Raw genomic sequence first — 24034 nt, 5'->3', positions numbered from 1 at the left:
CCAGCTTTGCAGGTGGCGGGAACACAAAGCGCTGCAGCAGGAGTCTGCCGAGTGCTGACGAGGCACAGAAACCACTGCGTCCCCGCAAGTGCACACGCATCCCTTCCTGTCTCCAGCCCTCGCGGCCCCGTTTTACAGATGAGGAGGTGCAGAGAAGTGTGACGTCGCATTCAGGAGCCTGGGTTCCAGCCCCAGCTTTGTGACTTTGGGCAACTTGCTCCCTGTCTCTGAGCCTCAGTTTCCCCATGGGGAAGAGTGAGGTGCTGTCTAGGAAGGATCCGGACAGGAGCTGGGGTCCCAGGCCAGCCTCGACCTCACTGGGTGGGGAGACGATCTCTCCTCCACCTCCCCAGCCTTCGCCTTGGTGGGGTCGGGGGCGGAGGGCGGCAAAGCAGAGCAGGTATTTTGCAAGGAGTCACCTAGCCCCAAGGGAGGCACAGCCTGGGGAGGCGACCAGCCAGTACCCTCTTCTGTTTCCTTGAGCCTGGGGAGGAACCCCTGGGGGCCACAGGCGGGGACCGCGGCACACACACGGCCTCTCTCATCAGGCAGCTCACAGTCTAGTGGTGGGGGAACAGCCGCCCAAGCGAGCAAGTGAGAGAAGGGACGCCACCTCCCTCACCCTGCCGCCACAGCGCAAGGTGGGAACAAACCCCTCCCACCCTGTCCCCCCACCGCTCTCCTCCCAGTGGGCCCCACCAGCCTGGGCCCCACGCCAGGGTCTTTACTTTGGCTGTTCCCTCTGCCCGCCTGCTCTCCCCACCGGGTGCCCCCTGGGCACACCGCACACACACATGCACACTGCTCAGAAAGGTGACCCGCTGCCCTGCAATTGCTTTTTCCACTTAATACTACACCCTGTCCGTCTTTCCGCGTCAACAAAGCATCCGGGGACAAGCAGGGTTATTTATTGAACCGTCCTGTCTTGTTGGGTCATTTCCAAACTTTGTTGCAATTTCCAATACTCTTACATAATCTGGACTCCACATCCCAATGGGCTTTTGGTCAGAGTTTCTGATTTTAGCCAGGAAGCATGTTAGGATCTGACCAGTCACATTTGTGACGTTGTTTCCTATTTTTCTCTGTACAAATGAAATAGTCCACTGTGAAAGAAAAAGAAGTAAAAGTAAAAATACTGCACACTGTCCCCACTGGGTATGTTCGAGGTCCCCTCCCACTTCTGGTTGCAGGAAGCACCTCTCTTAGTAGGTTCAGGAGATGCTGACCCACCACCCCCAACTTACAGAGGCCACGTGACCCAGGTTCCGCTCATTGGAACCTATCAGCTCCTGCCCACAATGAGTGTTTAGGAGCATGAGATCCAAGCTCGGCCAATCAGAGACAGCCTTGAGATGTTGCCTAGAGGGATGGGGAATTTGCGGAGGGGCTCCTGAGGTCACAGTGAGGGCGCCTGGTGAGGAAAAAGCCATCAAAGAGGAAAGGGGGGAACCAGAGGCACAGACCTAACATTGTTCAGGTGCCTGGAACAAGCTACACCTGAAGGTAGACCGGGAACTTTCCATTTAAATTTCCTTGTTGAAGGCTCCTCCACTCAGTTCGACTAGATTTTTCCATCACTTGTATCCAACAGGTTTTCCAGCTGCCCTACACGCTACCTTTCCAATATTCTACTTGTTGGGGTATCAAGTCCCAGAGCCACAGCAGACCTTCCCCCTCCCCCACCTGACCTCTTCTCCAAGTGTCCAGAGGAAGAGAAAGAAGGGAGGGGCAGAAAATGAGGAAATGAGTTGTTTACAAACTGTGGTCTCCAGCTGCTGTTGCGAAACTCTGGGGCTGGAAGGGCACTCTGGGGTTACTGGGCTGGGGGGCAGTTCCATCCCTCTGCTCTGCCTGCTGCCCATCCTGAGGGTCTGCTCTCCACACCTGGGCTGGGCCGGGCTGGGCCTGGGCCGGGCCTGGGCCAGGCTCAGAGGCAGCCGGCACGCCCAGCAGCCTGTCTACTCTTGGTACAAAATTCCAGCAGGAGATACCCCCCACCCCACCCCAGGGGGGATGGACAGGAGGCTCCTCTTTGCCCAGCTGGGTCTCTGCCCACTTGGCAGACAGGGCCTGTGGGAGTGCCCGCCCTCTTCCAGCCTCATAAAAGCAGCCCCAGCATCCCGCCTGGGTCAGTGTCGAGGCCCCGGCAGCACCCCCAGCATCCCGCCTGGGTCAGTGTCAAGGCCCCGGCAGCACCATGGCGGGCCGCTCGCTGCACCTGGCGGCTCTGATCCTCCTGGGAGTGGCTGTATGCGGTGAGTGGACCTGGGCCTGGTGTGACAGCTGTGGGGGCCACTGGCCTGCAGGGCAGTCAGCCAGAGGGACCCCTTCCATCGAACACAACTGTCCTCCAGCCCCACTGAGTAGGCAGAGAGGTGGCGGTGTCCACGTGAACACAAGGCTCTGAAAACCAAGGAATTCTCAAAATTTTGACCCTAGCTTTTTGCGCACAGTGAGACTAACTCTACAGTGGAAAACCTGCAGCCCAAGGGGCAGCTGTCTGGTGGGGCTGTGAGTTTGGTCAGTCCCGTTTTTCTTATATTTCAGTTGGAGCCGTTAGGCCGGACGTGTAGGTATGGAATTTGCCCCAGACTCTGTCCCTCACTGCCACCTGTCTTCTTGGGCATTCCTCCCTGGGCCCCTGGAGTTTGCAACTCTGGGAGGATTCCAAGGCTGGCATTTCAGTTCTGAGGGGTGCTGGAGCTGCCCGGGGGTATAGGGGGAATCTGAGGGCTGGGCTGCCATCACCCCTGGAGGCCTCACGCAGACCTGCCTGCCTCCAGCAGCACAGCCCCAAGGCCGGATCCTGGGCGGCAGAGAGGCCAAGTCCCACGCGCGGCCCTACATGGCCTCGGTGCAGGTGAACGGCAAGCACGTGTGCGGAGGCTTCCTCGCCGCCCAGCAGTGGGTGCTGAGCGCCGCGCACTGCCTGGAGGACGTGTGAGTGGCCTGGGGCAAAGTTCCCGAAGGGGGTTTTGGTGGGGCCAGGACGTGGCTCTGATGCGGGCCCACCGCACTCCCAGGGCCGACGGGAAGCTGCAGGTGCTCCTGGGCGCGCACTCCCTGTCGCAGCCGGAGCCCACCAAGCGCCTGTACGACGTGCTCCGCGCAGTGCCCCACCCGGACAGCCGACCTGACACCATCGACCACGACCTCCTCTTGCTGCAGGTCTGCTAAGTCTCTCCGCAGTCCCCACTCCTGCACTCGGGCCCCCGCCCCCGCCCCCGCCCCCGCCCCCGCCCCACCCTAATGCCGGCTTCCGCCCCGTCCCCCAGCTCTCTGAGAAGGCCGTGCTGGGCCCCGCCGTGCAGCCCCTGCCCTGGCAGCGCGAGGACCGAGACGTGGCGGCCGGCACACTCTGCGATGTGGCCGGCTGGGGCGTGGTCAGCTACACGGGCCGCCGGCCCGACCGCCTGCAGCACTTGCTCCTGCCGGTGATGGACCGCGCCACCTGCAACCTGCGCACGTACCATGACGGCACCATCACCCAGCGCATGATGTGCGCGGAGAGCAACCGCCGGGACACCTGCAAGGTGTGCGGCGGGGCGGGGCCGAGCGGGGGAGGGGCGTGATGGAGCGTGTGGCCAGGCGAAGGGATGGGGGACAGAAGGGGCTGGCCCGCGGATGGGCGGGGACGACAGAAAGGCAGGGCGGGAGGCGGGGCTTAGCGCGTGGGCGGAGTTTGCACTGACCAGGATGGATCCAGGAGTGGGCGTGGCCCGAGACAGGTGTCGGGGCCCCAGATGGGAGGGTCAATCACGGGACAGGCTGGGTGAGCGTGTCTGGCCCGACGTCAAGATAGGGCTGGGAGGAGAGGTGGGATCTGGAAGAGGGTATGTACGAGGCGGGGCCTGGGCTTGGAGAGGGCGGGGAGTGGGGGCAGGGTCGGAGGAGGAGGCGGATGGCTGAGCCTGGGACAGGTCCGGGACAGAGAGGGGCGGAGCCAAAATTCGGGGAGACGGGGCCTTAGTGGGTAGAGCCCGCAGCAGTGAGCAAGGCCCTGGGAGACTGAAGCAACTCCTGGCAGCTCCAGCTGGGAGCAGGTTGCGGCCAGAGGGACAAGCGGGAATGCAGCGGGCGCCGGTGGAGCTCACCCGACACGGGAGGGCGGGCCGGACGCCTGCGGCCGGGCCTGCACCAGACCTCACGACCCCACCCCACCCCACGCAGGGCGACTCGGGAGGCCCGCTGGTGTGCGGGGGCGTGGCCGAAGGTGTGGTCACCTCAGGCTCCCGAGTCTGCGGCAACCGCAAGAAGCCCGGCATCTACACGCGTTTGGCTAGCTATGCAGCCTGGATCGACGGCGTGATGGCTGAGGGAGCAGCCGCCTAAGGAGGGCCTGCGGGGCGGCGGTCGCGGGGGTGGGGCCGAGCAATAAAGTCAACCCTTCCTGCATCCAGCCTGTCTGTATTGACTGCGAGCTGCGCGCGCGAGCAGACGGAGGCGAGCCAAGGGGGTGGCCGCAATCAGCAAACAAAAGCGTTTGCCCTGGTAATGCAGTGCCAGGAGGTGAGGTGACCGAAAGGCTGAGACGGCGTGTCCGGCGGAGGGACCTTCGGAGGCAAAAGTCCAGGGAACTGACGCCTTTCAAGCCTGGCTGGAGCTGCCAGGAGTTGCTTCACACCTCTGCCACACGGTGGCGCTCTTACTCTTCCCTGGAAATTGGAGGAGCCCCGAACCCAGGGAGGTGCCCCCCTGGGCGTGGGTGTCCACTGGGTCCGGGGAACGTCCAGCTTTCCCTCTGCTCCCCAAGCAGAACGTGAAGGCCTTCCGTGTGCAAGATCCCGCTCTAGGCTGAGATTGAGGTACACAGAGAAGTTGTGTTCTTATGACCCAAGTCCCAAATCGGGAAGCAGGCTCAGAGAGACCGTGTGACTCTCCTGAGGTCACACAGACGCCCCTGAGCAAAGCCTGCAATTGAACCCGGAGCTATGGCGCCTGTGCTCATAGGCACCCCTAGGTGCTGCCAGGTTCACTGGCTGAGGAAAGCGGGAAGGAGTCCCAGAGCAGCCACACTGACTGGGGGGTCCAGGTGACTCACTGCCCTCCCGGGTCTCACTTCACACTTCTGGGAGGTGACAGAGGGCCCTTCTCCCACTTGGATGAGGGGCCACTGAAGCCCAGCACCTAGTAGGCCCCAGGTGTTAAGCCTGGTCCACTAAGGGAGTCCCTTTGGTTGAAAAAGACAGAGGGTCTGAGAGGTGAAGCCCTGTGCCCCACCAGGGACTAGAATCGGAACCTGTGGCCAGGTTTCATTTTCCTGTACGGAGGGTTCAACTGGGAGCCATTCATTCATATGTAAACACTTGTCAAACGCCCACTGTGTACCTGGCCCTGGGCTGAGTACTGGAGACACAGCTAAGACCCAGCCCTGCTCATAGGACCTTAGCCAAATACTCCACTGGACAGGACGGCACTCATCTAGTCATTCTGATGACAAGTCTGAGTCTTTCCTCAGCCTAGCTGCAAATTTCATAATTTAAGTTGTACACATTTGAAAAAGAGGGGAGAGGGAAACACAGCTGCGGGTCAGCCACGACAGACTCATTCATCCAACAGGTATTTCCTGAATGAAACATGACGCCACGGAGTGCCTTTGAAATGATCCAGTTTGGTGGTGGTGGGTGGGGTGCAGGAGGATTACTGGATTTAGCAAATAAAAATACAGGACATCCAGTTAAATGGGAATTTCAGAAAAACAGCAAATACTGTGTGTAACGTAAGTATATCCCATGTAATATTTGGGACAGATTTATGCTAAGACAGTATGCATCGTCCACCTGAAATTCAAATTGAACTGCATCCTGCGTGTTATTTGGCAACACCACTGGGGGTACAGATGAAAGCAGACTGTCCCCGTCGGTGAGCTGGGGGCCCAGACTCTCCGGGCCTGGAGGGTCAGAGCAGGACCAGATGGAGTGGGAGATGCAGCCTGGGGAGGGGTCTGTGTGTTTCCAGGCAGGAGACCTAGGCTTAATACCTTCTACCCTATGGGGGGTGCTCTGCAGTCACAATGGAAACCCAGGCGTGACAGAGCCATCTGAGAGCCTTGTGACCCTGCAGGCCGCTTCTAGCAACACCCCCTGGACACTTGTGGGGGAGGCGGTGAGGGGACGCCCCAAGCCACGGGGGAGGGCAGGACGGACAGGGAGCGCAGGGAGGGCCACGTGGCTGTGCCCCACTGGCCAGAGGGAGTCCAGGGCTGCTTCCCACTTCTCTTCTGGAGAACGGCGGCCTCAGCTCCCTGATCTGTAAGGAGGGGCATGGGGACACGCGGACTGAACCGCCCTTTCACGCCCTGATACCATGTGCTGCTGCTGCCCTAAGAGGTGGGACCACAACCCCCTCTCAACCAGGAAGGACATTCCAGAAGGACCCACAGCAGGCAGCACCCCATGGCCCCGGATGAGCCAAAGATTCTGGACAGCCCGGCACGCTGAAGCCCACTGGGCTTGTCACAGCAGTCCCGAAATGTTCTGGTTATCTGCTGCCGCGTAACAAACCGCCCCAGACTTGGCAATGCTGAACCCCTGCCTCTCCATATTCACTGTCCACTGAGCGCAGCTTACAAGGGTTGGGGGTCCTATGGGCACGGGGGCTCGTCCCGGCTCCACCATCTAGGTGACTGGAGCCTCGGGGCCTGGAGGTGTCCGGAGGCGTGGGGTGAGGTGTACTGAGCGCCCACACGCACCTCCCCACGTCGCATGGGCTTCCTTGCGGCCCCGGGGCCCAGATGAGGGCCCAGGAGCCAGGCCGGTCCCCTCCAGCCTCAGGGCCACACGGCGCCACTCCCACTGCGCAGGGCAGGTGGGAACAGGCACGAGCCCCCAGACCCAAGGGGAGGGGCCAGGGGCCCGCCCTCCACAGAGCCGTCCGAGGACAGTGGCCAGGTTGTAAAACCCCCACAATTCAATGCTAGGCCAGTGACATGTAAGTGCAAGAAAACAGACTCATTTTTCTAAGACAATTAACTAGTTTAAAGACTTTAGAATGACTTAAGAATGGCAAATTGCTTAAAAACATATGGTCAAATGAGGTATGGGAGACATAACTGATCATAAGAGGCCGAGAAAAAATGTGCAGGAACCAGTAAGGACAGCCTTTTATGGCCCCCACCCGACAGTGTGGGCGCGGTTTGGGTGGGAAGGTCCCGGAGGAGAGGCCCTCCTCCTGCACCTCCAGTTAGAGCAAATGGTTTACAGACACCTCCCTCCTCCGGGCAGCGAGCGCACATCCAGGTGCCGGACCCGGGCTTACCACCCCCTCCCAGCAGACGCAACCTCAGCCGCAGGCTGTGCTGGCCCTGGATGCTGTCACCCTCCCTCTGGTGCGGTGGCTGCCGCAGGTGGAAGGGAGACAGGCCCCCAGCCCAGATAATGGGGCTCCCGGAGCTTGGCCACCCCCGGAAAGCCTGACATAGCAGCGTGAGTTGACCTCCCGCCACTTGGCCTACCCTCCCTCTGATCTCCAGAAGGAAAACAAGAGAACCAATTACCACTTAACAGGCAGCCACTGTGCCTGGAGGCCACGGGGAGCCAGACAGATTCTGAAAGTGGCTGCTGACAGACACAGGGCCCCTGGGGAATGAGGCCTGAGCTCCCAGAACCCGGGGGCGGGGCCAGGTAGGGGGGACAAGAGACAGAGGTGCTCATATCAGCAGAAACTGGGGGCAGGGAGCACCCCCAGCCACATCTAGCCTACTGCTCCCCACGGGGACCCTGTGCCTGGCGTACACTAGTGCTCAATAACGCTGGCACAGCAAGACAGCAACACACGAGGGGCAGAACCACACAGCCAGGGAAGGGAGCAGGAACTGGACGAGGCTTGGGGAGGGGCCGTGCCCGGGACACCGACGAGACGGCCTGTGGGGGCTTTCCTGGGCCCGCCCCGCTCACAGACCTCTGGACACGAGGGCTTGGTATCTATCAACAGGCACAGGTGAGTGAACCGGGGCAGGCGGCCTGATGGGTGCAGGTGAAAAGTTCCAAAGGGCAGAGGCCTGGGCCATCCTGGACCCGTGGCACTCAGAGGTCCCAGACGCGGCACACGGGCCCTGGCTCTGCCCGGGGCGGTCTCAGTCACCAGCTGGCAGGGTGGCCACGCGGCCGGGCCCTCCTCCCGGGGCTCACCGCCAGGCCCGCGGGGGGGAAAGAGCAGCGCCTGGGGCTGCGGGCGCCAACTCGACGCTTCAGGCCGTGTCCTCTCCTGCCCTGTCGGGCACCGGGGTGCTGGCTGCGGCTGACAAGGCCCCAAAAGCATAGTTCAAGGTGGCGCTGTCTAACGCACCCGATGAAGGTCTGGAGTACACAGCTGCTCTGTCTCCGGCAAGGGGACAGTATGGCCTTCCTTGAAATCCATCAGGAATCCACTTACATTTTGCAAAGGAAACCATAAACCATAAAGAGACAATCTACAAATGGGAGAAAATATTTGCAAATGATGCCACTGACAAGGCATTAATTTCCAAAATATACAAGCAGCTCGTACAACTGAAAAACAAAAAAACAAACAATCTCATCAAAAGATGGGCAGAAAACCTAGACAGACATTTCTCCAGAGACAGCCAGCCAGCCAGCCAATAAGCACATGAAAAGATGCTCAGTATTGCTAATTATCAGAGAAACGCAAATCAGAACCACGGTGAGGTGTCAAGTCACACCTGTCAGAAAAGCCATCATCAAGAAGTCCACAAATAATAAGTACTGGAGAGGGTGTGGAGAAAGGGGAACCCTCTGACACTGCTGGCGGGAATGCAGTTTGGTGCAGCCACTAAGGAAAACAGTATGGAGATTCCTTAGAAAACTAAAAGCAGACGCACCATGTGGCCCAGCAGTCCCACTCCTGGGTGTACAACTGGAGAGCACTCTAACGCGAAACAACACCTGCACCCCGAGGTCCACAGCAGCACTATCTACAGCAGCCAAGGCATGGAAGCAGCCTAAATGTCCATCGACGACAGATGACTGGGTAAAGAAAATGTGGTCTGCATACACAGTGGAATACTACTCAGCCATAAGGAATGAAATACTACCATTTGCAGCAACGTGGATGGACCTGGAGATCGTCACAATAAGTGAAGTCACACGGAGAAAGACAAGAATCACAGGGTATCACTCACATACAGAATCTGAAATACGACACAAATAAACTTATTGACAAAACAGAGAAACGGACTCACAGACAGAGAAGGCAAACTTAGGGTTACCAAAGGGGAAAAGAGTGGGGAGAGGCAAATTAGGAGTCTGGGGTTAGCAGATACAAACGACTGCATATAAAATAGATAAACAAGGACCCACTGTACAGCACAGGGAACTAGACTCATTAACTTGTAATAAACTATAACAAAAGAGAACCTGGAAAAGTATACGCAGAGCTGACTCACTTTGCTGTGCACCAGAGACAACGCTGTAAATCAACTACACTTCAATAAAATGAAAATAAAAAGGAAGTCATCCAACTAATAATTAAAGGCCGTCTGGAGCCTCCACTTACAGGGCTGGGTGCGCTCAGGGACAGCTGAGGGGCACTCGCCGCCACAGCCCCCCACACAGGCAGTTCTTGATCCAGCGCTGCTCCCACTGTTTGACAGCCGTCGTCTTGTTGGGTGACTTGAGCATGGTGACGCAGCCACACCTGCAGGCAGAGCCGGCGGTGGGGTGCTGGGCGGGGCTGGGCCCCCACCTGCGCAGGGCCTTTTTTGCCCATGCTCTGCTGGCCCAGGAACGCCGTTCCCTGCACGCCCCCAGCCTATGACGAGCGGACTCCTCTGCGTCCTTCCGTCCCAGCTCAGACATCGATCCCCACCTTCCTGAGTGGTGGAGGAGGGCCGGCGGTCTCAGCCAGCCCCTAGTGGTGCGACCCGGGGTGGTCTGCAGCAACACAGGCAGTGTCTGAGAAGCGCAGCACTGCTGCGGTCACTCCTTCATTTCTGTCCTGGTCAGGTGACTGGGAGCGCCACCGGGGCAGGCTCGGACGAAGCACTCACAATCAGCGCCCTGGGACAGGACACTCGGGGAGGCTGCCGGAGACCCCTGCTCGCAGGTTCCACTTGGAACCCGAGGCCCCAAGTGGCCAGGGGCAGCACAGAGGGCGGGGCCGGCGGGCGCTCACCTGGTGCACGCCTTGCACTCCTCCGTGGGATGGGCGCCCAGGTGCAGCCTCCGCAGGTGGTCCGTCTTGGGGTGGCCCGGCGCCCTGGCAGGGACAGCAGCGCGTGAGGGGCTGCTGCACCCATGTGCATGCACCCACACCACGTGCACCCGCCCGCCAGTGCAGATCCGCAGCCTAGAAGCAAAGCGGGCGTGACGTGCACACTTGGGGAAGGAGGGGGGGACGTCCACCAGTGGGGCTCCCACACACAGACGCCCCCACTGGAGGGCCCGCACCCCCACAACAGCTGAGAACCTGGGCCGAGACCCGTCAGAGGGAACGCGGGGCTGGGGCGGGCCCGCTTGTTTTACCGGTGCGGAACGTTTGAAAACCTCTGAAAGAGTGTGAAACCCCTTGAGTGACCAGCCACCTCTTCTTGTAAGGTTTTCCTAAAGCCCAGACGCAAACCACAGCGTGTGATTCCTCAGGCCATTCCTCCCTCCACGAGACAAGAAAGAAAATGTGGAGGTCTCGTGGAACAAGGCCCAGAGCGGCTTCCAGGAGCAGGGGCTGCAAGGTGCTAAGGCCCCGCCCCTAGTGACACTGCCTGGGGAATTCATCGCTTGAGCACTGGAAACAGGAGGCAGTCTGCAGGGTCCTGGGATCGTGGCCGGCTTCCTGACTGCAGCCCTCAGGTTCAGTTTACTTGCCTATAAAAAGGGGACAAACACCCACCCCACAGCATGGCTGGGCAGTAAAGGGTTAACTTGGCAGGCGTGGCATGGCCTGTCCAGGACCCACACATTCCAAAGAAAGGTTCCTCTAAAACCTGGGAAGGTCCTGCCTAGGGACTGTTCTGCCTCCCCGGGGCCTTGGGCCCTGCCAGGCAGTCTGTGCTGCAGTGTAATTTCTGGTGGAGGGCTTGGGGTATCAGCTTGAACTCTGGAGGGGTTGGAGCCTGAGCAGCCAAGGTCAGCCACATGGCTCCTGCGTATGTGTGGGGACAGACCAGAGGAAGGATGACAACACCCAGAGAGACGAGGGCGTAAGTCAGTGTAGGCTGAGGTAACTGGATGAGGGAAGTGACAGGCAGGGGAGAGGGACTCGGAGGTAGCGGAATTCTCCGGAACAGCATTTAGGTCAGGCTGGAAGGATGCAGACAGCACAGCACGTGCAAAGGCCCTGAGACAGAGGTGTGAAGGAGATCAGGCTGGTTTTGGGAAGACTCTGCCAGAAGGAAGGGCCGTGCCAAGGGCCAGAGGCAGAAACGGGTACGCACCTGATGAGGCCGTCCAGCTGCAAGGTGGTCGCGCTGCCAGGCAGAGCAGGAGTCTTGCCGAAGTGCAGACGCAGGGGCTGCTTGGGCTGCAGGCGGCTGACCAGGCCGTCGCTGACTGGCAGCCAGTCCAGGGTGGGGATGAGCAGCTGGCTGGGCAGCAGGCAGCACTCATCAACGAGCGCCTCGTCCGGCTCGCTCGTTGGGCCCTCGTCACGGCCTGCAGGGAGGGGACCACGGGCGTGTCACTCTCCACAGCCCTGCCGGGAGCACTGCCCACCCAGGAGGCACCCTGGCCTCCTCAGCTCACAAAACACCAAGTGCAGGCCCCAGCCCTTCCCTGATTTCCTGGGTGGCCCTGGAAGGCTCCTTCCCCCTTTGGCCTCAGCCTTCTCCTCTGTAAAATGGGGACCCACTTACTCATTTAAAAAATACGCAGCGAAGTAGGGGAGGCTATAGCTCAGTGGTAGAGCGCCTGCTTAGCATGCACGAGGTCCTGGGTTCAACCCCTGGCACCTCCATCAGAATAAATAAGTAATTACATAAAACCTAATTACCTCCCCCCAAAACAAAACAAAACGAAACTGAAAAAAGACAAAAAAATACGCAGCGAGCACTGGGTGCCCTTTCTGGCATCAGAGATGCGACAGCAACAGAGTCTGGCTCCAGAAACACACACCTGGTGACCCAAGACACGTGTGCGTTAAGAATGGCTGAGTTTCATGAGCACTCACACTGTGCCTGGACCTGTGCTGGGGAAACAGTGGAGGCCAAGACAACAATTTGACCTGTGGGAGCTTATATTCTGGTGGAGGGACTCAGTCAGGGCTTGTATTTCGATGGAGGAATGAGAGCAGAAGGCCGTGTGTCTTACAGCAGATCCAGAGCTTGGTGAGCAGGCGGAAGAGCAGGGACATGCTGTCCTGGGTGTCTGAGGTGGCCGTGTACACAGGCAGGCAGCTGGGCTTCAGCAGGCCCCAGATGCGGATGACGACCATCAGCTCACGCAGCATGCCCAGCGAGGTGCCGTCCCGCAGGAAGCTGTGGCCTGGCCGCAGTGGGGAGCCCTACGGGGAGAGGTGCCCTGGTTGTGCACTTCAGTGTGCGCGGCGTCCTTGGAACTCAGGTCCTGAGGGGTGGGTGTTTCGGGGGAGGCGGGGCCGGAGGAGGTGGGGCTTCGGGAGGGGCGGGAGCGGCGGGTGGGGCTTCGGGGGGCGGGGCCGGGGAGGTGGGGCGTCCGAGCCGCAGCAGGCACACCTGATTGGGCAGACTAGCCAGCAGGTAGAGCACGAAGTCGCCCACCCACTGCAGGAGCTGCTGCAGTGCCTGCAGTGTGTTCATGTCCAGGACAAACTCTTCCGTCTTGAGGTTGATCATGACCTTGTCAATGTCTAGCCGGGGACAGAAAGTCAGGACCTCACATGTTCATCATGAGCACCCACTATGAGCTGAGCCCCGGAAAGCCGACCCCGACGTTGTGAACAAGCAAATGAGGGGTCAGCAAGGCTGAGTCCAGGACCCTGGAGGGAAGGGCTGGCTGGAGGAGCTCCAAGTGTCCACTGCTGGCCTTCAGAACTCCCTGCCCGCCTCTCGGACTCCCTGTACCGGGCACCCTGCAGCTCCCGCCGGCCCCCAGGCCTCCCTCTGCATGGGCAGCACCTCTGTGGACACCAACCCCTAGGCTGGGTCATCTGTTCCCCTGTTGCTGCCTGCCGCGAGAGTCCCCGCCCCTGGCACGCATGAGATGCCCAAGGGGCCCTCCTCAGTGGTTTGGGAGGGTCCTCCACTGTGGCATGGACGCTACAGCACTCCATCACCACGGCAGCCCATGAGGGCGGGGCGGGCAGGACCCACCAACGTCCGTGATCTTGGCGCAGATCTCGGTCAACCGGTCTCCCGGGCTCTTATCCGGTGTGTTGAGGACGTGTGGACGCAGCAGCGACTTGAGTGTGGAGCTGATGGCAATGAGGAAGAGCTTCGCATGGTAATCGCATACACGGGTCACTGTGCAGGGCGACAGCTTGCAGAGCGAGGCCTTCATGGCCAGGATCCGGGTGGAGAGGACCTGGGGGGTGGGGGGCGTGAGTGGGCAGATAAAGAGACCTTCCTCACAGGACAGCAGGGTCTCAATCTAGGACCAGGCCTGCCCCAGGGCCACAGGGCCACAACTGGGGCTCCCGGCATGAAGTGGGTGGGGCCAGGGATGCCCCAATGTTCGGGGACGGCCCCCAGAGGATGACCCAGCCCTGACGTCTCAGGGGTAACTGATGGACTTAAAATATAAAATGCTCGCAAGCAGTTCAGCCCGATAAGCCAGGGATTTTAGCCTTCTGGCATTATGGGCTCCGAGCCCAGCCCAGCCCCGTCCCACGCCACTGCCCGGGGCCTCACAGCAGTCCACGTAACCTGTCAGGCTGGCACTGGGGGCGGGGCCTTTCTCTCCCGTCTCTCTCCTGGTTGGTCACTGCTGGCACACAGGACCACTTCGGGTTCTGAAAAGCGCTGAGCGGCACAGCTGCCATCCTCAGCTGGGAGGCTCCGCGAGTTACAGGTGCACTAGCGGGCCTCGGATCCTTCTCTGCCTCTCCCACCTTTAGAGCTATGGTCTACGCTCTTACCTTAGGGGCAAGGGCCTCCAGGGCCACCCAGAGTCAGGTGGGGTCAAGCCCGCAGCCGAGCGCTGGTGGCTGAGGCAGCACCCGGCAACCAGGCAGGGAGGGGAGGCCTGCAGGTCACCGGAGGAGGGAGGCGCGCACACCTGCTGCAGCTCGGCCTTCTGGCGCGTGTACTCCTCGTGCAGCTTCTCCACCAGGCTCTGCACCATGCCAGGCTGCACGTGCAGAAGGATGTCCCACCAGTCATAGCCGGTCACCATGCAGTACTCCAGCAGGAAGAGCAGGTGCCGGAGGGCCAGCCCCACGTCCAGCGAGTGGCCCATGGACGGCGAGATGCGTAACATGCTCAGCTGCCAGGAGAGGGTGGGCCATGAGGGGCGGGGTGGCGAGAGGCAGGAAGGCTGCACCACCCCAGGTCCAGGCCTGCAGTCCTGTCCTGTCGGACCCGAGGGCTGCAGAGACACCGGCGGGCCACACGGTGTGAAATGAGGTCACGAGTCCTTGGTTTCTGTGGCGGTGGCACTTCCCCGGAGGGACTTGGGAGGCCTCCCACCCAGCAGAGCATGTGTGCAGTGACAGGACCGGCAGGGGTCGTGCGGTCCCTGAAGACACAGACCCAGTGCTCCGGAGAATCCGAACCCACCACCCAGAGATGCCGAGGACAGGCCGGAGCAGATGCGGGCAGAGCCAGAACAGAAATCACAGGGCACACCCGACAGCGACCCAGGAGCCCACTGCCTCTGGGGGGATGGGGGTGCATGCACATGAGTGTGAGTGTGCGAACGCATGCATGTGTCTGTGAATCCGTGCCGTGTGTGAACACGTGGGCTGTGAACGTGGGAGAGTGGAAACACCTGTCTGCATGTGTGTAAGCAAGAGTGTGAGTGTGAGGGCTGCCTGCGTGTCCCGGCCAGGCCGTGGGCAGGTTCCTCTGGGAACAAGCACTTACTCCTCACAGTTGGGGTGGTGTTAGGGGTGTTAATCCCAGGACCCCTTACCCTGCAGAGCAACCGTCCTCGGGGCTCCCACTTCTGAAGCGCTGGCTGTGAGCCGCACACCCCACCCTGTGACAGAGACCCCGCCCAGACCCCCCCCAGAGGGCACGGCCAACCTCAGCCCCCACGCAGCAGGGGCCTAAGACGCTTCAGGACAGCGCATACCCGGCCGTGGCTGTCGATGCCCACGAGGGCCAGGGAGGTCCAGGAGAGCTGCATGGCCTTGAAGTGGATGGCAGGGCCCGTGGTCCGAGGGCGTTTGATGGCCGGCTCGTCCACGGAGCGTGGGGCCGCAGAGCTGTAGAAGACGGCCATGGTCTGCAGCGAGAGCCGGTGCACGATGTGGACGCTGCCGTCGTGGAAGGCCAGGGCCAGCCCTGGGGGGCACACGCGGCGTCAGGCAGAGGCTGCGCCGGGGGTGCCGAGCCTGGGCCACTAAGCCCGCCCCACCCGGGTATTTGGCAGCCGCCCTCCCCTCTCCCTTGCTAACAGCCCCCGAATCGCTGGAGCCGCTTGTTGCGGGGTCTCCCCCCCTGCCCACCCCCCGCAGCTGGCCCTGAGCTTTGGCCGATGCGAGCCAACACTGATGTCCAGGGGGACAAGTGGGTAGGACACACAGCAGACGCAAGGGCCTAGGGCCAGAGCACACAAAGGGCCTGGGGGCAGCGGAGGTCAGTGAGGTTGGGGGCTGCGGTGTGGCTGTGTGCCCCCGGGGGCTGTGCCCAGGACCCACATCGCAGTACTGCAGAGCGGGGGCGAGGTAAGGGGATGATGCTGCCTATGGACAGGTTGCCACAAGTTCCCAGCTTCTCCCCTACTGATTCCCAACAGCTCTCTCCATGTTAAAGAGCAAAGCTCGTTGGCCAGCCTCCCAGCCCTCCGAGCCCACACAACCCCGAAAGCAGCGCCCACATCCTCGTGGACATGAGGCTGGGAGGCAGGCTCCCACAACCCTGAGACTCAGCTCGGAGCCCACCTCCCCCAGGGAGCTCGGGAGACAGCTGTACCGAGGCCGGGGTAGAACTGGGTGTCGCTGGCCACCTTCAGGTCAGTGTTGGTGAGCGAGATGGGCAGTTTGGGCAGCGCCACGGCAGACACACGGTCCAGGTCGTTGGTGGCTGACAGGATCCGCCATTTGAGAATCATGGGCTGTTTGTCGCCAACTGAAAGCAGGGGTGGGGACGGGGTTGAGGGGACAGACAGCAACAAAGTGAAGACAAAGAGGATGATCTGCCCCAGCGCCCTGCCCTTCCCGGGGCCCCGAGCGCATGATGCCTGGTGGGGCGGCACCACCATGTTCCCTTGAAGGAGCCAACGTGCTAGGGAGTGACCCCAACCCAGACCTCACCACCACAAAACCCCAAAATTCCCCTCGCATCTCGGCCGGCTGGCGCTGGGTTCTCTGTCCCTATGGTCTGAGAGGTCCTGGGTGGAACCCCAACTTTCCCCAGGAGGCCTCAGCTGGACGGACCAGGGGCCAAGATGGACCCCCTGCACCCCCCAGCCCCAGAGTGATGAGGAAGCCCCTCAACCAGAGGTGGGCTGGTTCCCGTCAATCTGAACTCGGCCCGTGGGCCCGGTAGGCATGATGCCAGCTAAGGCTCAGTACTGCTCACACACCTAGGTGAGGCTGGGCTAGGTGAACAGGCGCCCAGCCGATGGTTAGCTGCCCCGGCTGCCCCGGGGCTGACGGCAGACCTGGAACCAGGACTGAGCGGCAGAGGCAGCCTAGCCCAGCACCTTCCGGACTGTGGTTCTGAGCCAGAGTTCGAGGCTGGTGTGTTACACGGCAAAGCTGGCTGAGACACAGCTCCTCTCGGCCCATCTGTCCTGAGCGCTCGGCCCTGAACAGCCCACATAAGGGGACTCTTGGCAAAAGTCATCCCCCAGGGAGACTGAGGCCCAGAGAGGGGCGACTCGGCCTGAGACCAGCGTGGACTATAGCACCTGATGCAGCGACACCAAACAGCGCTGTGAGAGTGACAACCCGGGCAGCAGCATACAGTGATCCACACCCGCCGTGACAGCTCGGGCCCTGCTAGGTCCACGGAGGAGCGTGTCAGTTGGAGGCTGAGGCAGAGCTGGACCTGAACCCACCTGTCCACCCACGCCAGGCCACTGACTCGACCATGGTGTGGAGCATGGTTGGTAGAACGGGGGCCTGAGGTCTGCCTAGGGGTGGCCACCCTCCAGAAGGGCCTGAGGTGGACACTCAGGGAGGACAGGCTACCAGACAGGGGAGGGGAGACTGGAAGGGGCAGGCCTGAGAGCCCAAAAGGCCTGTGAGGCTGGACTGAGGGGTGGGGTGGGGTTGGGCGTGTGAGCTCAGAGACCACCTCCAGCATCCCGACACATGCGTAAGGACAAGACTCTACCCAGCAAGGGGAGGTCCTTCTGCTTGAGATGTGGTCCCACCTGTGACTAGGTCCCAGGGCTGGGGATGGCAGGGGTGGGAGACAAGGTGCAGGACAAGCCCGGCCATGGGCGTGGGGGGCAAGAAGTTGGGAAGACAGGGCCCTGCGCTGCCTGGAGGAAGGAGGAAGACCTGGGAAGGGCCGAGGCCCCATGTTGCCCGACTCGCCCGCAGGGTCACTCAGGAAAGGCAGCGTGACCCTCTGGGCACTTAATTTCTCCCCAGCCACAATAGGCAGCTTATGTAACCCCTGCGGGTGAGCAGGGCTGTGAGGGGCCTCTTGACCCAGTTCCACAGCTACTCCAGGGCCCATCAGTGCTGATCAGCAAAGAGCCAAAGCTTCTGTCTGCAGGAAAACACCCTGTGTACAGGGCAGAGGTGGCCGGAGACCTGGGCCACGGGGTCACCCCAGCTTCTGGGAAGCTGGCTTTTCTGGCTTCCGCGCCTCGCCAGGTGTCAGGAGAGGGGACAGCCTTGGTGAGGGGCTTGGGGCTCCAAGTGGTGTGGGGAGGGGAGGCGAGGGGAGCTGGAGGGCGTGTTCTCGGCCAACTCCATTCACCCCCACGCTCACTCTAATCGGGGTTTCAGAGGGTCCTGGGACTCAGGGGCCTGTGTAACTGGCCTGCCCAGGGTCCCTGCGCTGGGACACCCTCACCACGCCCAGTGCCAGGACAGCGGGACGCAAGGCCAGGCGGAAAGGGAGGCTCACCGGCAGGCGAGAGCTGCTGGAAGATGTTGTTCACGGGGAGCCCCTCCTTGCGCAGGGACCAGCACTCCACCACGCTGCTCGTCTGGCTGGACGCGCACAGGAGCACCTGGGGGTTGGCAGCGGCTTGGGAAGCGGGCCTGGACTTGGCCCCCTGGCCTCTCTGGGCCTCCGGCTCCTACACAGGGCCCATGCCAGCACCAACCTCATGGCCGTTGTGGACTCAAACCCAGGTCTGCCCACCCCAAGTCCACACCTGCCCACCCCCGACAGCACCTCGCCTGGGGAGGGCAGTCACCCGCTGGTGCCCCTGGCAGAAAGCAAAGGGGACCAGGGGAACACGTCAGGGCTTCCTGAAGGTGGGGGCTTATCACTACGAGGTTACAATGAGACCCCGTCTAACCTGGTTCCTGCCCTGGTCCTGGGACCTGAGGACACGTCACCTCACAGGGCAGAGGGGACCCTGAAGGTGGGACTGAGTTAAGGCCCCTGGGATGGGGGTGACCCTGGATTCCCAGGGGGCCCTGTGTCCTCACAGAGTCATCATCAGAGGCAGGCGGGAGGGTCAGAGTCAGAGAGAGACGGGGGATGCTGCGCTGCTGGCGGTGAGGATGGGGGGGGCCGGGGGCCAGGGATGCGGCGCCTCTAGAAGCTGGAAGAGGCAGGAGCCACTTCTCCCTGGAGCCTCTGGGGGACCAGCCCCGCCCACACCTGGTTTAGTCCCTTGGAGGTCCGGCCATGGGGCCAGGAGCTGAGCCACAGCAGGGGGCTCACCTGCTCCGACATGTCCCGCGCCAGGAACTTGAGGTGGGTGATGGCGGGCAGGCGGTCCCTGCGGTTGAGGTCGGTGGTGCAGCGCATGAAGAGGGAGGGCAGGATCTCGGTGTCGATGCGGCACTTCTCGCTGACCACGCTCACGCACACCTTGTAGAACTGTACGGGGGACGCGCTGCTGCCATCCGCCGTGGCCACCACGATGTTGCCGCCGCCCGTGAAGGCGATGTCGGCCAGGGCCGCGCGCCCACGCAGCCGGCACAGGCTCTCCGTCGAGGTCAGCACCTGGCCGCTGGGCTTGAGCAGGGACACGGTGACCAGGCCGCTGACCGTCACCGCAATCCAGCCCTCCATGGGCTTGCCCCCAAACAGCGTGAGGGACGGTGAGAACTTGACGCGGGAGAACTTCTCCCCGAAGCTGGAGGCGCCTGACTGCGGGCAGAGGGAGGGTCAGCCTGGTGTGGCCCCTTCCCCAGGCACCTGCTCAGCCTCAGGGATCGGCCTTGGGAGACCGAGGACCCTCTTCTGGAAGCCGCACTCTTGGGAACACAGAAGAACCATGTGGCAGAAGCCAGGAGACCATGAACCTGAGTCCAGGTTTGGCCTCAGCCACTTGACCACACGAGCGTCCTGTGATGTGGGCCTCTCTGACCCCCCGTCAGAGAGAAAGAAGCCAAGGCCCTGATGACCCCCAGGGAGAGACATGGGCAGCAACCCCAAGATGCCCGCAGTGGGATTTCTCTAGAACCCGGAGAGGGTGGGCGGGGCCTGAGCTGCTGGGGCTTTAAAAGGCTTCTTCTCAGCGGCCAGAATTCTGCTCAAGGACCATCAGATCTGTCACTTGAGTTGATAAAAGACACAAAAAGGCGGGAGCTCATGGGTGGTGATGCAGAGAAACGTCCCTACTACAATGAAGGAGCGCATGTAGTGCACGACTTCACTGCAGAGCAGACGTTTGAAAAAGACACTTCCCACGGGGGAAGGATCCAGAAGGCCAGGCAGCCAGACAAGCGGTGAGAGTGCCTACCTGGGAGACGGGAGCCAAATGCCTGACCTCAATGCCACAGGCTTCAAAAGTCCCATGTCTGAGCGTTTTAAACCAGCACATACGTCTTTTATAATTTAAAGACAAATGTATTTGGTAACAAGGAGTCAAGCACTGACACCCGCTCCCACATGGACAGACCCTCAGAACACGACGGTCAGAGAGAGAAGCAGGCACAGAAGGACACAGTGTGCGACTCCATGGACGTGAAACGTCCAGAACAGGCCAGTCCACGGGTACAGAGAATGGGTTCCCGGTGGTCAGGGGCTGGAGCGGGTGGGGGGTGAGGCTAATGGGGACACAGCTTTCTTCGAGGTGATGAAAATGGTCTGAAACTGCCTGTGGTGACGGTTGCACTAGTCTGTGAAGATACTGAAAACCCACTGAATTGTGTACTTTAGGTAAGTGAGTTACTCGGTATGTGAACCATATCTCAACAAAATTTGTTAAAAAAAAAAAAGAAAGAAAGAAAGAAAGAAACAAAGGAAGAAAAAGAAAACACACAAAAGGAGGGCTGCAGGGGCCTATCCTGGGGCAGGCGGCTGGCGCCCAGGCTCTGCTCCCATGCATGGACAGTAAGAGCCCCCAGGCCTAGCTGAGCTCAGGGCAGGCAGATGTGGGGAAGGGACAGGAGAAAAAGTCACTTTCCATGGCATCAATCCAGGAGGGCCTCCTGGTTCTGGAGGCCGCTCAGCTGAGGAGCCGTCTGAACACCTGTGGCGGCCCTGGGCCCTCACCCTGTGCCAGACGGCGGCTTCGCAGTGAACCCTGACAGTGACGACCATCAGCACCACGTGACCCCCAGGAAAGTGACGTGTGGAGGTGTGAGGTTAGGACATGGACGCAGGGTCCCTGACCTGGGTGGCACCCACTCTCAGTAGAGACACTGGGCTGAATCGGGGTCCAGGGAAGAATTCTGGGATATTACTAAATCAAAGGGTGGGCTGGATTCCGAGAACAGCAGCCACTAGTTAAATGGATGGCCAGCTGGAAACAGGTGTTCACGGCCTGGTGGCCACCGTGACTGGGCCCCGGCTGGAGAGACCAAGGTGCTGGCAATGCGGGGAGGAGCCAGCCCGGAGGCTGGCAGGTAGGCAGGAAGGGTGAGGGCCCCCGTCCACCACCCCCACTCACGCAGGGGGGACACCCACCTTTTCCACGTGCAGGGCCAGCTTCACACCGTTGTGCAGCCAGGACAAGGCCACGATGGGGTCCCCCTCCACCAGGCTGCCCACGTGGCTCTCCCAGCTGTTGGCCAGGTGGTCTGCCATGCTCCAGCACTTGATCTGCCCGTCAGCATCGGCCGACAGGAGCCGTGAGCCTGCGTCACAAAGCCCACCGCTAGGCACATCAAGGCTCTGGGGAGGTGGAGCAGGGGAGTGGCACAGGTATATTCTGGAAAGGACTCTGGACATGGGGAGTGGGAAGTGCGGGGGCCGCAAAGACACAGGTCAATGGTTTGAGTCCCAGCTCTGGACCCTGGGGACTGACCAGGAAACAGAGCAGACAGCCCAGGGATTGGAGATCAGGGATGAGCACTGCCCCCTCCCTCGGCCCCGCCGGACCCCCAGCCCCACCCTCACCTGACTGGTCCCACTCGAGGCAGGTGATGGCTTCACTGTGCTCAGAGTTGATGGAGTGCACGTCCCAGGGGTGCTCCGTGTCCAGGATGTGGATCATGCGGGTCAGGTCTGCGAGGGATTGGGTGGTCAACAGGGCAACCACAGCACAGCCGGCAGTGACCCCAGGGGTGACGAGGGAGAAGCCCAGCAAAGCCCCAGCTCCAGTGAGTGCGGAGCTGCTGCTGACACGCCCACGGCCCAGGGCTTTCCAGGAACAGGCTGGGTCTCCTCCCTGAGCAGGCCCAAGACTCTGCCACCTGTGTGCCTACACCTGTGATTGAAAGGACGAGAAAACCCGAAACACTAATGTCGGGCATCTCTCCGTGGGAGGGAACCTCTGGTTCGTTTTCCTCATCCTAAACTTCTCTGTTTTTCCAATTTCCTCTAACAAGCGCAGGCCTGGTGCACCTCAAAGGCTTTCAAAAGCCTGGAAAACTCAGGCATGAGCCTCAGGCCAAGCTGTAGGGAACCACCCACCCATCACCCCGTCACATTCTGCAGGGGTGACCCAAGGGTCCCCTGGCTCCAGGCATGGGAGAGCACACTCGGCCCTTCACCCCTCATCACCCCTGCCACCGATGAGGAGATGCTGGAAACCTGTAGGAGCTGGGGCCTGATGACATGGGATGGGGGCCGGGCGAGGGGCGCACCCTGGTCGTCGCTGCGGAGGTCTGTGGTGAAGGCGATGAGGTTGCGGCAGGACCAGGCGCAGGCCAGGGGCACCGACGGGCAGTGGGTGCTCTTGGGCCATTTCTCCCACTCGCAGACATAAGCCAGGTCCATTGTGCCCACCCGCCAAGCTCACACACGGAGGGCGACCACCAGTTCCTGAAGGAGGGAAGGCTGGCTTGTCATGGACGTTCAGGCAGGGTGTGCAGGACCCCGAGTACAGTGCTGGGCGCTGGGTCGCCAAAGGGAAACAAGTGGACTCAATCCCTGCCCTCGTGTGTGGCGGGGGAGCTGCATTTTACACACTCATGGCCAAGGAGGCCTCCGCAGTGTAGGTGCGAGGGATAGAGGTGTGCAGCCTGGAGGAAGAGCATTCCAGGCGGAGGGAACTGCCAGTGCTAAAGGCCCAGAGGCTGGACGGAGCCTGGGGTGCTGAAGGAGTGGTCAGGCTGTGTAGCTGAACAGAGTGAGTGTAGGAGAGGAGTAAAGTGAGGGTGGGGAGGGGAGGAAGAGGCAGATCGTGCAGGGCCTGGGGGGTTCACCCAGAAGGGCTGAGACCTGTTTCTGTTTCAGCAGACCCCTCTGGCTGTCTGGAGGGCGAGGCTGGGAGACAAGTGGTCTAGGTGAACAACGATGGGGCAGAGGAAGCGGTGAGAAGAGGCACAACCCAAGGTCCGTCCTTAAAGAGGAGCCCACGGATACCCAAGAGCACCAGTGGGGCTGCCTTTGGCAGAGGCAGGGCGGCAGGGAGGCAGGGCGGGGGCAGGCAGAAGCTTGGTGCGGGACTTCCAAAGGTAACAGTGATAGCGGAAACACTGGCCTTTCCTCGGCGCTATGTGCCCGGCATCGATTAAGGCTATTCCCTTTCACCGTTACCAAAGCTCAGGGAGGCCGAAAAGTACCATCAACCCATTTTTCTCAATCACCGACCCCGGGTGCCACGCTTCTTCAAGACCCGACCACAAGGTCCCTTCCACAGTCTTTAAGCTCTGCCCCTAAGCCTCCCGGGCCCCTACCCCTACTATATCTGCTTTCCAGACTCCACTCCCAGTTTGCCCCCTGTGTCCCCGGTCCCAGCCTAAACTCCCGTTTCCACCTCAGGATCTCCCCAACAATCCCAAGGCCCTGCCCCCATACGGCTGGTCCTCCAGGCGCTGCCTCCAATTCGCCCTGTGAGACCCCCCAGGCTCCATCCCAGGGACCCCTCACCTAATACCTAGTTCCTGGCCCCCAGTTCCGGTCCCCAAGCCCCCCCGTAGTTCTCAAGCCCCAACCCCAGCACAACGCCCAGGCCCCTCCCCAGGGAGGTACGTCAGGCCCCGCCCCCGTTCGCGTTCCAGGCCCCGCCCCGACTCCCCCTGCTCCAGGTCCCCCGGACCCTCGGGGCGCCTCAGGCTTCACCCCGAGGTTCCTCCTCGACCCACCCCCACAGACCCCACCCAGAGCGCTCAGGCCGCGTACCCAGCTCCCCTTGCTCTCCAGGCCCGCCCTCTGACCCCACAGGCCCCGCCCCGGGCCCGCGAGTCGCCGCCTTTCCCGCTGCGCGCTCCCCGTGGCACCAGGTGCCGTCCGGAGGCCGGCAGGCCGCCCGAGCCCCAGCCCAGCGCCCACCGAACTGGCCGGTGCGCCCAGACGAGCGGGCGGGGGCCTGCACGCGCCCTAACGCTCCGGCTCGGGCGCCGCCATCTTCCCCGCACCAACGAGTCGCCCGCGCAGCGCGGCCGCTTCCCGGAGACTTCTGGGATGGCAGCGGCTCCGGTCCCGCCCCGCTTCCGGGGTAATTTGCATACATTGATGGCGTTCCAGCAGACATCTGAGGTATACTTGGTG

General features: G+C 61.4%; 2 protein-coding genes across 11 annotated transcripts; one reads left to right on the top strand and one right to left on the bottom strand.

Moving 5' to 3' along the window:
• Nucleotides 1–886: 886 nt before the first annotated feature.
• MED16 (mediator complex subunit 16) lies at nucleotides 887–24011 on the bottom strand. Of its 9 annotated transcripts, XM_074351368.1 has the most exons (17): nucleotides 23666–23681; nucleotides 22763–22823; nucleotides 22186–22363; nucleotides 21497–21604; nucleotides 21065–21234; nucleotides 18869–19300; nucleotides 18098–18203; nucleotides 15983–16138; nucleotides 15141–15352; nucleotides 14124–14330; nucleotides 13220–13430; nucleotides 12623–12756; nucleotides 12240–12432; nucleotides 11369–11585; nucleotides 10111–10194; nucleotides 9493–9633; nucleotides 8272–8410 (listed from the first exon to the last, which is right to left on the bottom strand). In XM_074351368.1, exons 3-16 carry the CDS (start codon nucleotides 22316–22318, stop codon nucleotides 9507–9509), a joined length of 2490 nt encoding a protein of 829 aa, XP_074207469.1. In that variant the 5' UTR covers nucleotides 22319–22363; nucleotides 22763–22823; nucleotides 23666–23681; the 3' UTR covers nucleotides 8272–8410; nucleotides 9493–9506. The 9 variants fall into 9 exon arrangements, with proteins under 9 accessions (XP_074207462.1, XP_074207469.1, XP_074207461.1 ...); XM_074351361.1 differs by lacking the exons at nucleotides 8272–8410; nucleotides 22763–22823 and adding an exon at nucleotides 887–1103 and having other exon boundaries at nucleotides 22133–22363; nucleotides 23666–24011; XM_074351360.1 differs by lacking the exon at nucleotides 22763–22823 and having other exon boundaries at nucleotides 22133–22363; nucleotides 23666–24011.
• Nucleotides 2098–4395, top strand: CFD (complement factor D). Of its 2 annotated transcripts, none has more exons than XM_074351383.1 (5): nucleotides 2098–2255; nucleotides 2787–2940; nucleotides 3024–3168; nucleotides 3276–3533; nucleotides 4171–4395. In XM_074351383.1, exons 1-5 carry the CDS (start codon nucleotides 2198–2200, stop codon nucleotides 4330–4332), a joined length of 777 nt encoding a protein of 258 aa, XP_074207484.1. In that variant the 5' UTR covers nucleotides 2098–2197; the 3' UTR covers nucleotides 4333–4395. The 2 variants fall into 2 exon arrangements, with proteins under 2 accessions (XP_074207484.1, XP_074207483.1); XM_074351382.1 differs by having other exon boundaries at nucleotides 2100–2255; nucleotides 2784–2940.
• Nucleotides 24012–24034: the final 23 nt, after the last annotated feature.

This window comes from Camelus bactrianus, chromosome 22 (genome assembly GCF_048773025.1).
Source record: "Camelus bactrianus isolate YW-2024 breed Bactrian camel chromosome 22, ASM4877302v1, whole genome shotgun sequence".
Lineage (NCBI taxonomy): Eukaryota > Metazoa > Chordata > Mammalia > Artiodactyla > Camelidae > Camelus > Camelus bactrianus.
This window is presented reverse-complemented; position numbering and strand designations above follow the sequence as displayed.

Bases quoted from the DNA above. Each gene is read 5' to 3' on its own strand.
- MED16 (XM_074351361.1), bottom strand. From the start codon at position 23,996: ATGTATGCAAATTACCCCGGAAGCGGGGCGGGACCGGAGCCGCTGCCA. The intron at 21,235-21,496 runs GTGAGGGTGGGG...TTTGTGACGCAG, and splicing joins CCTCGAGTGGGACCAGTCAG to GCTCACGGCTCCTGTCGGCC. The intron at 14,331-15,140 runs GTATGCGCTGTC...CTCTCCTGGCAG, and splicing joins GCATCGACAGCCACGGCCGG to CTGAGCATGTTACGCATCTC.
- CFD (XM_074351382.1), top strand. From the start codon at position 2,198: ATGGCGGGCCGCTCGCTGCACCTGGCGGCTCTGATCCTCCTGGGAGTG. The intron at 2,941-3,023 runs GTGAGTGGCCTG...CCGCACTCCCAG, and splicing joins GCGCACTGCCTGGAGGACGT to GGCCGACGGGAAGCTGCAGG. The intron at 3,169-3,275 runs GTCTGCTAAGTC...CCCGTCCCCCAG, and splicing joins ACGACCTCCTCTTGCTGCAG to CTCTCTGAGAAGGCCGTGCT.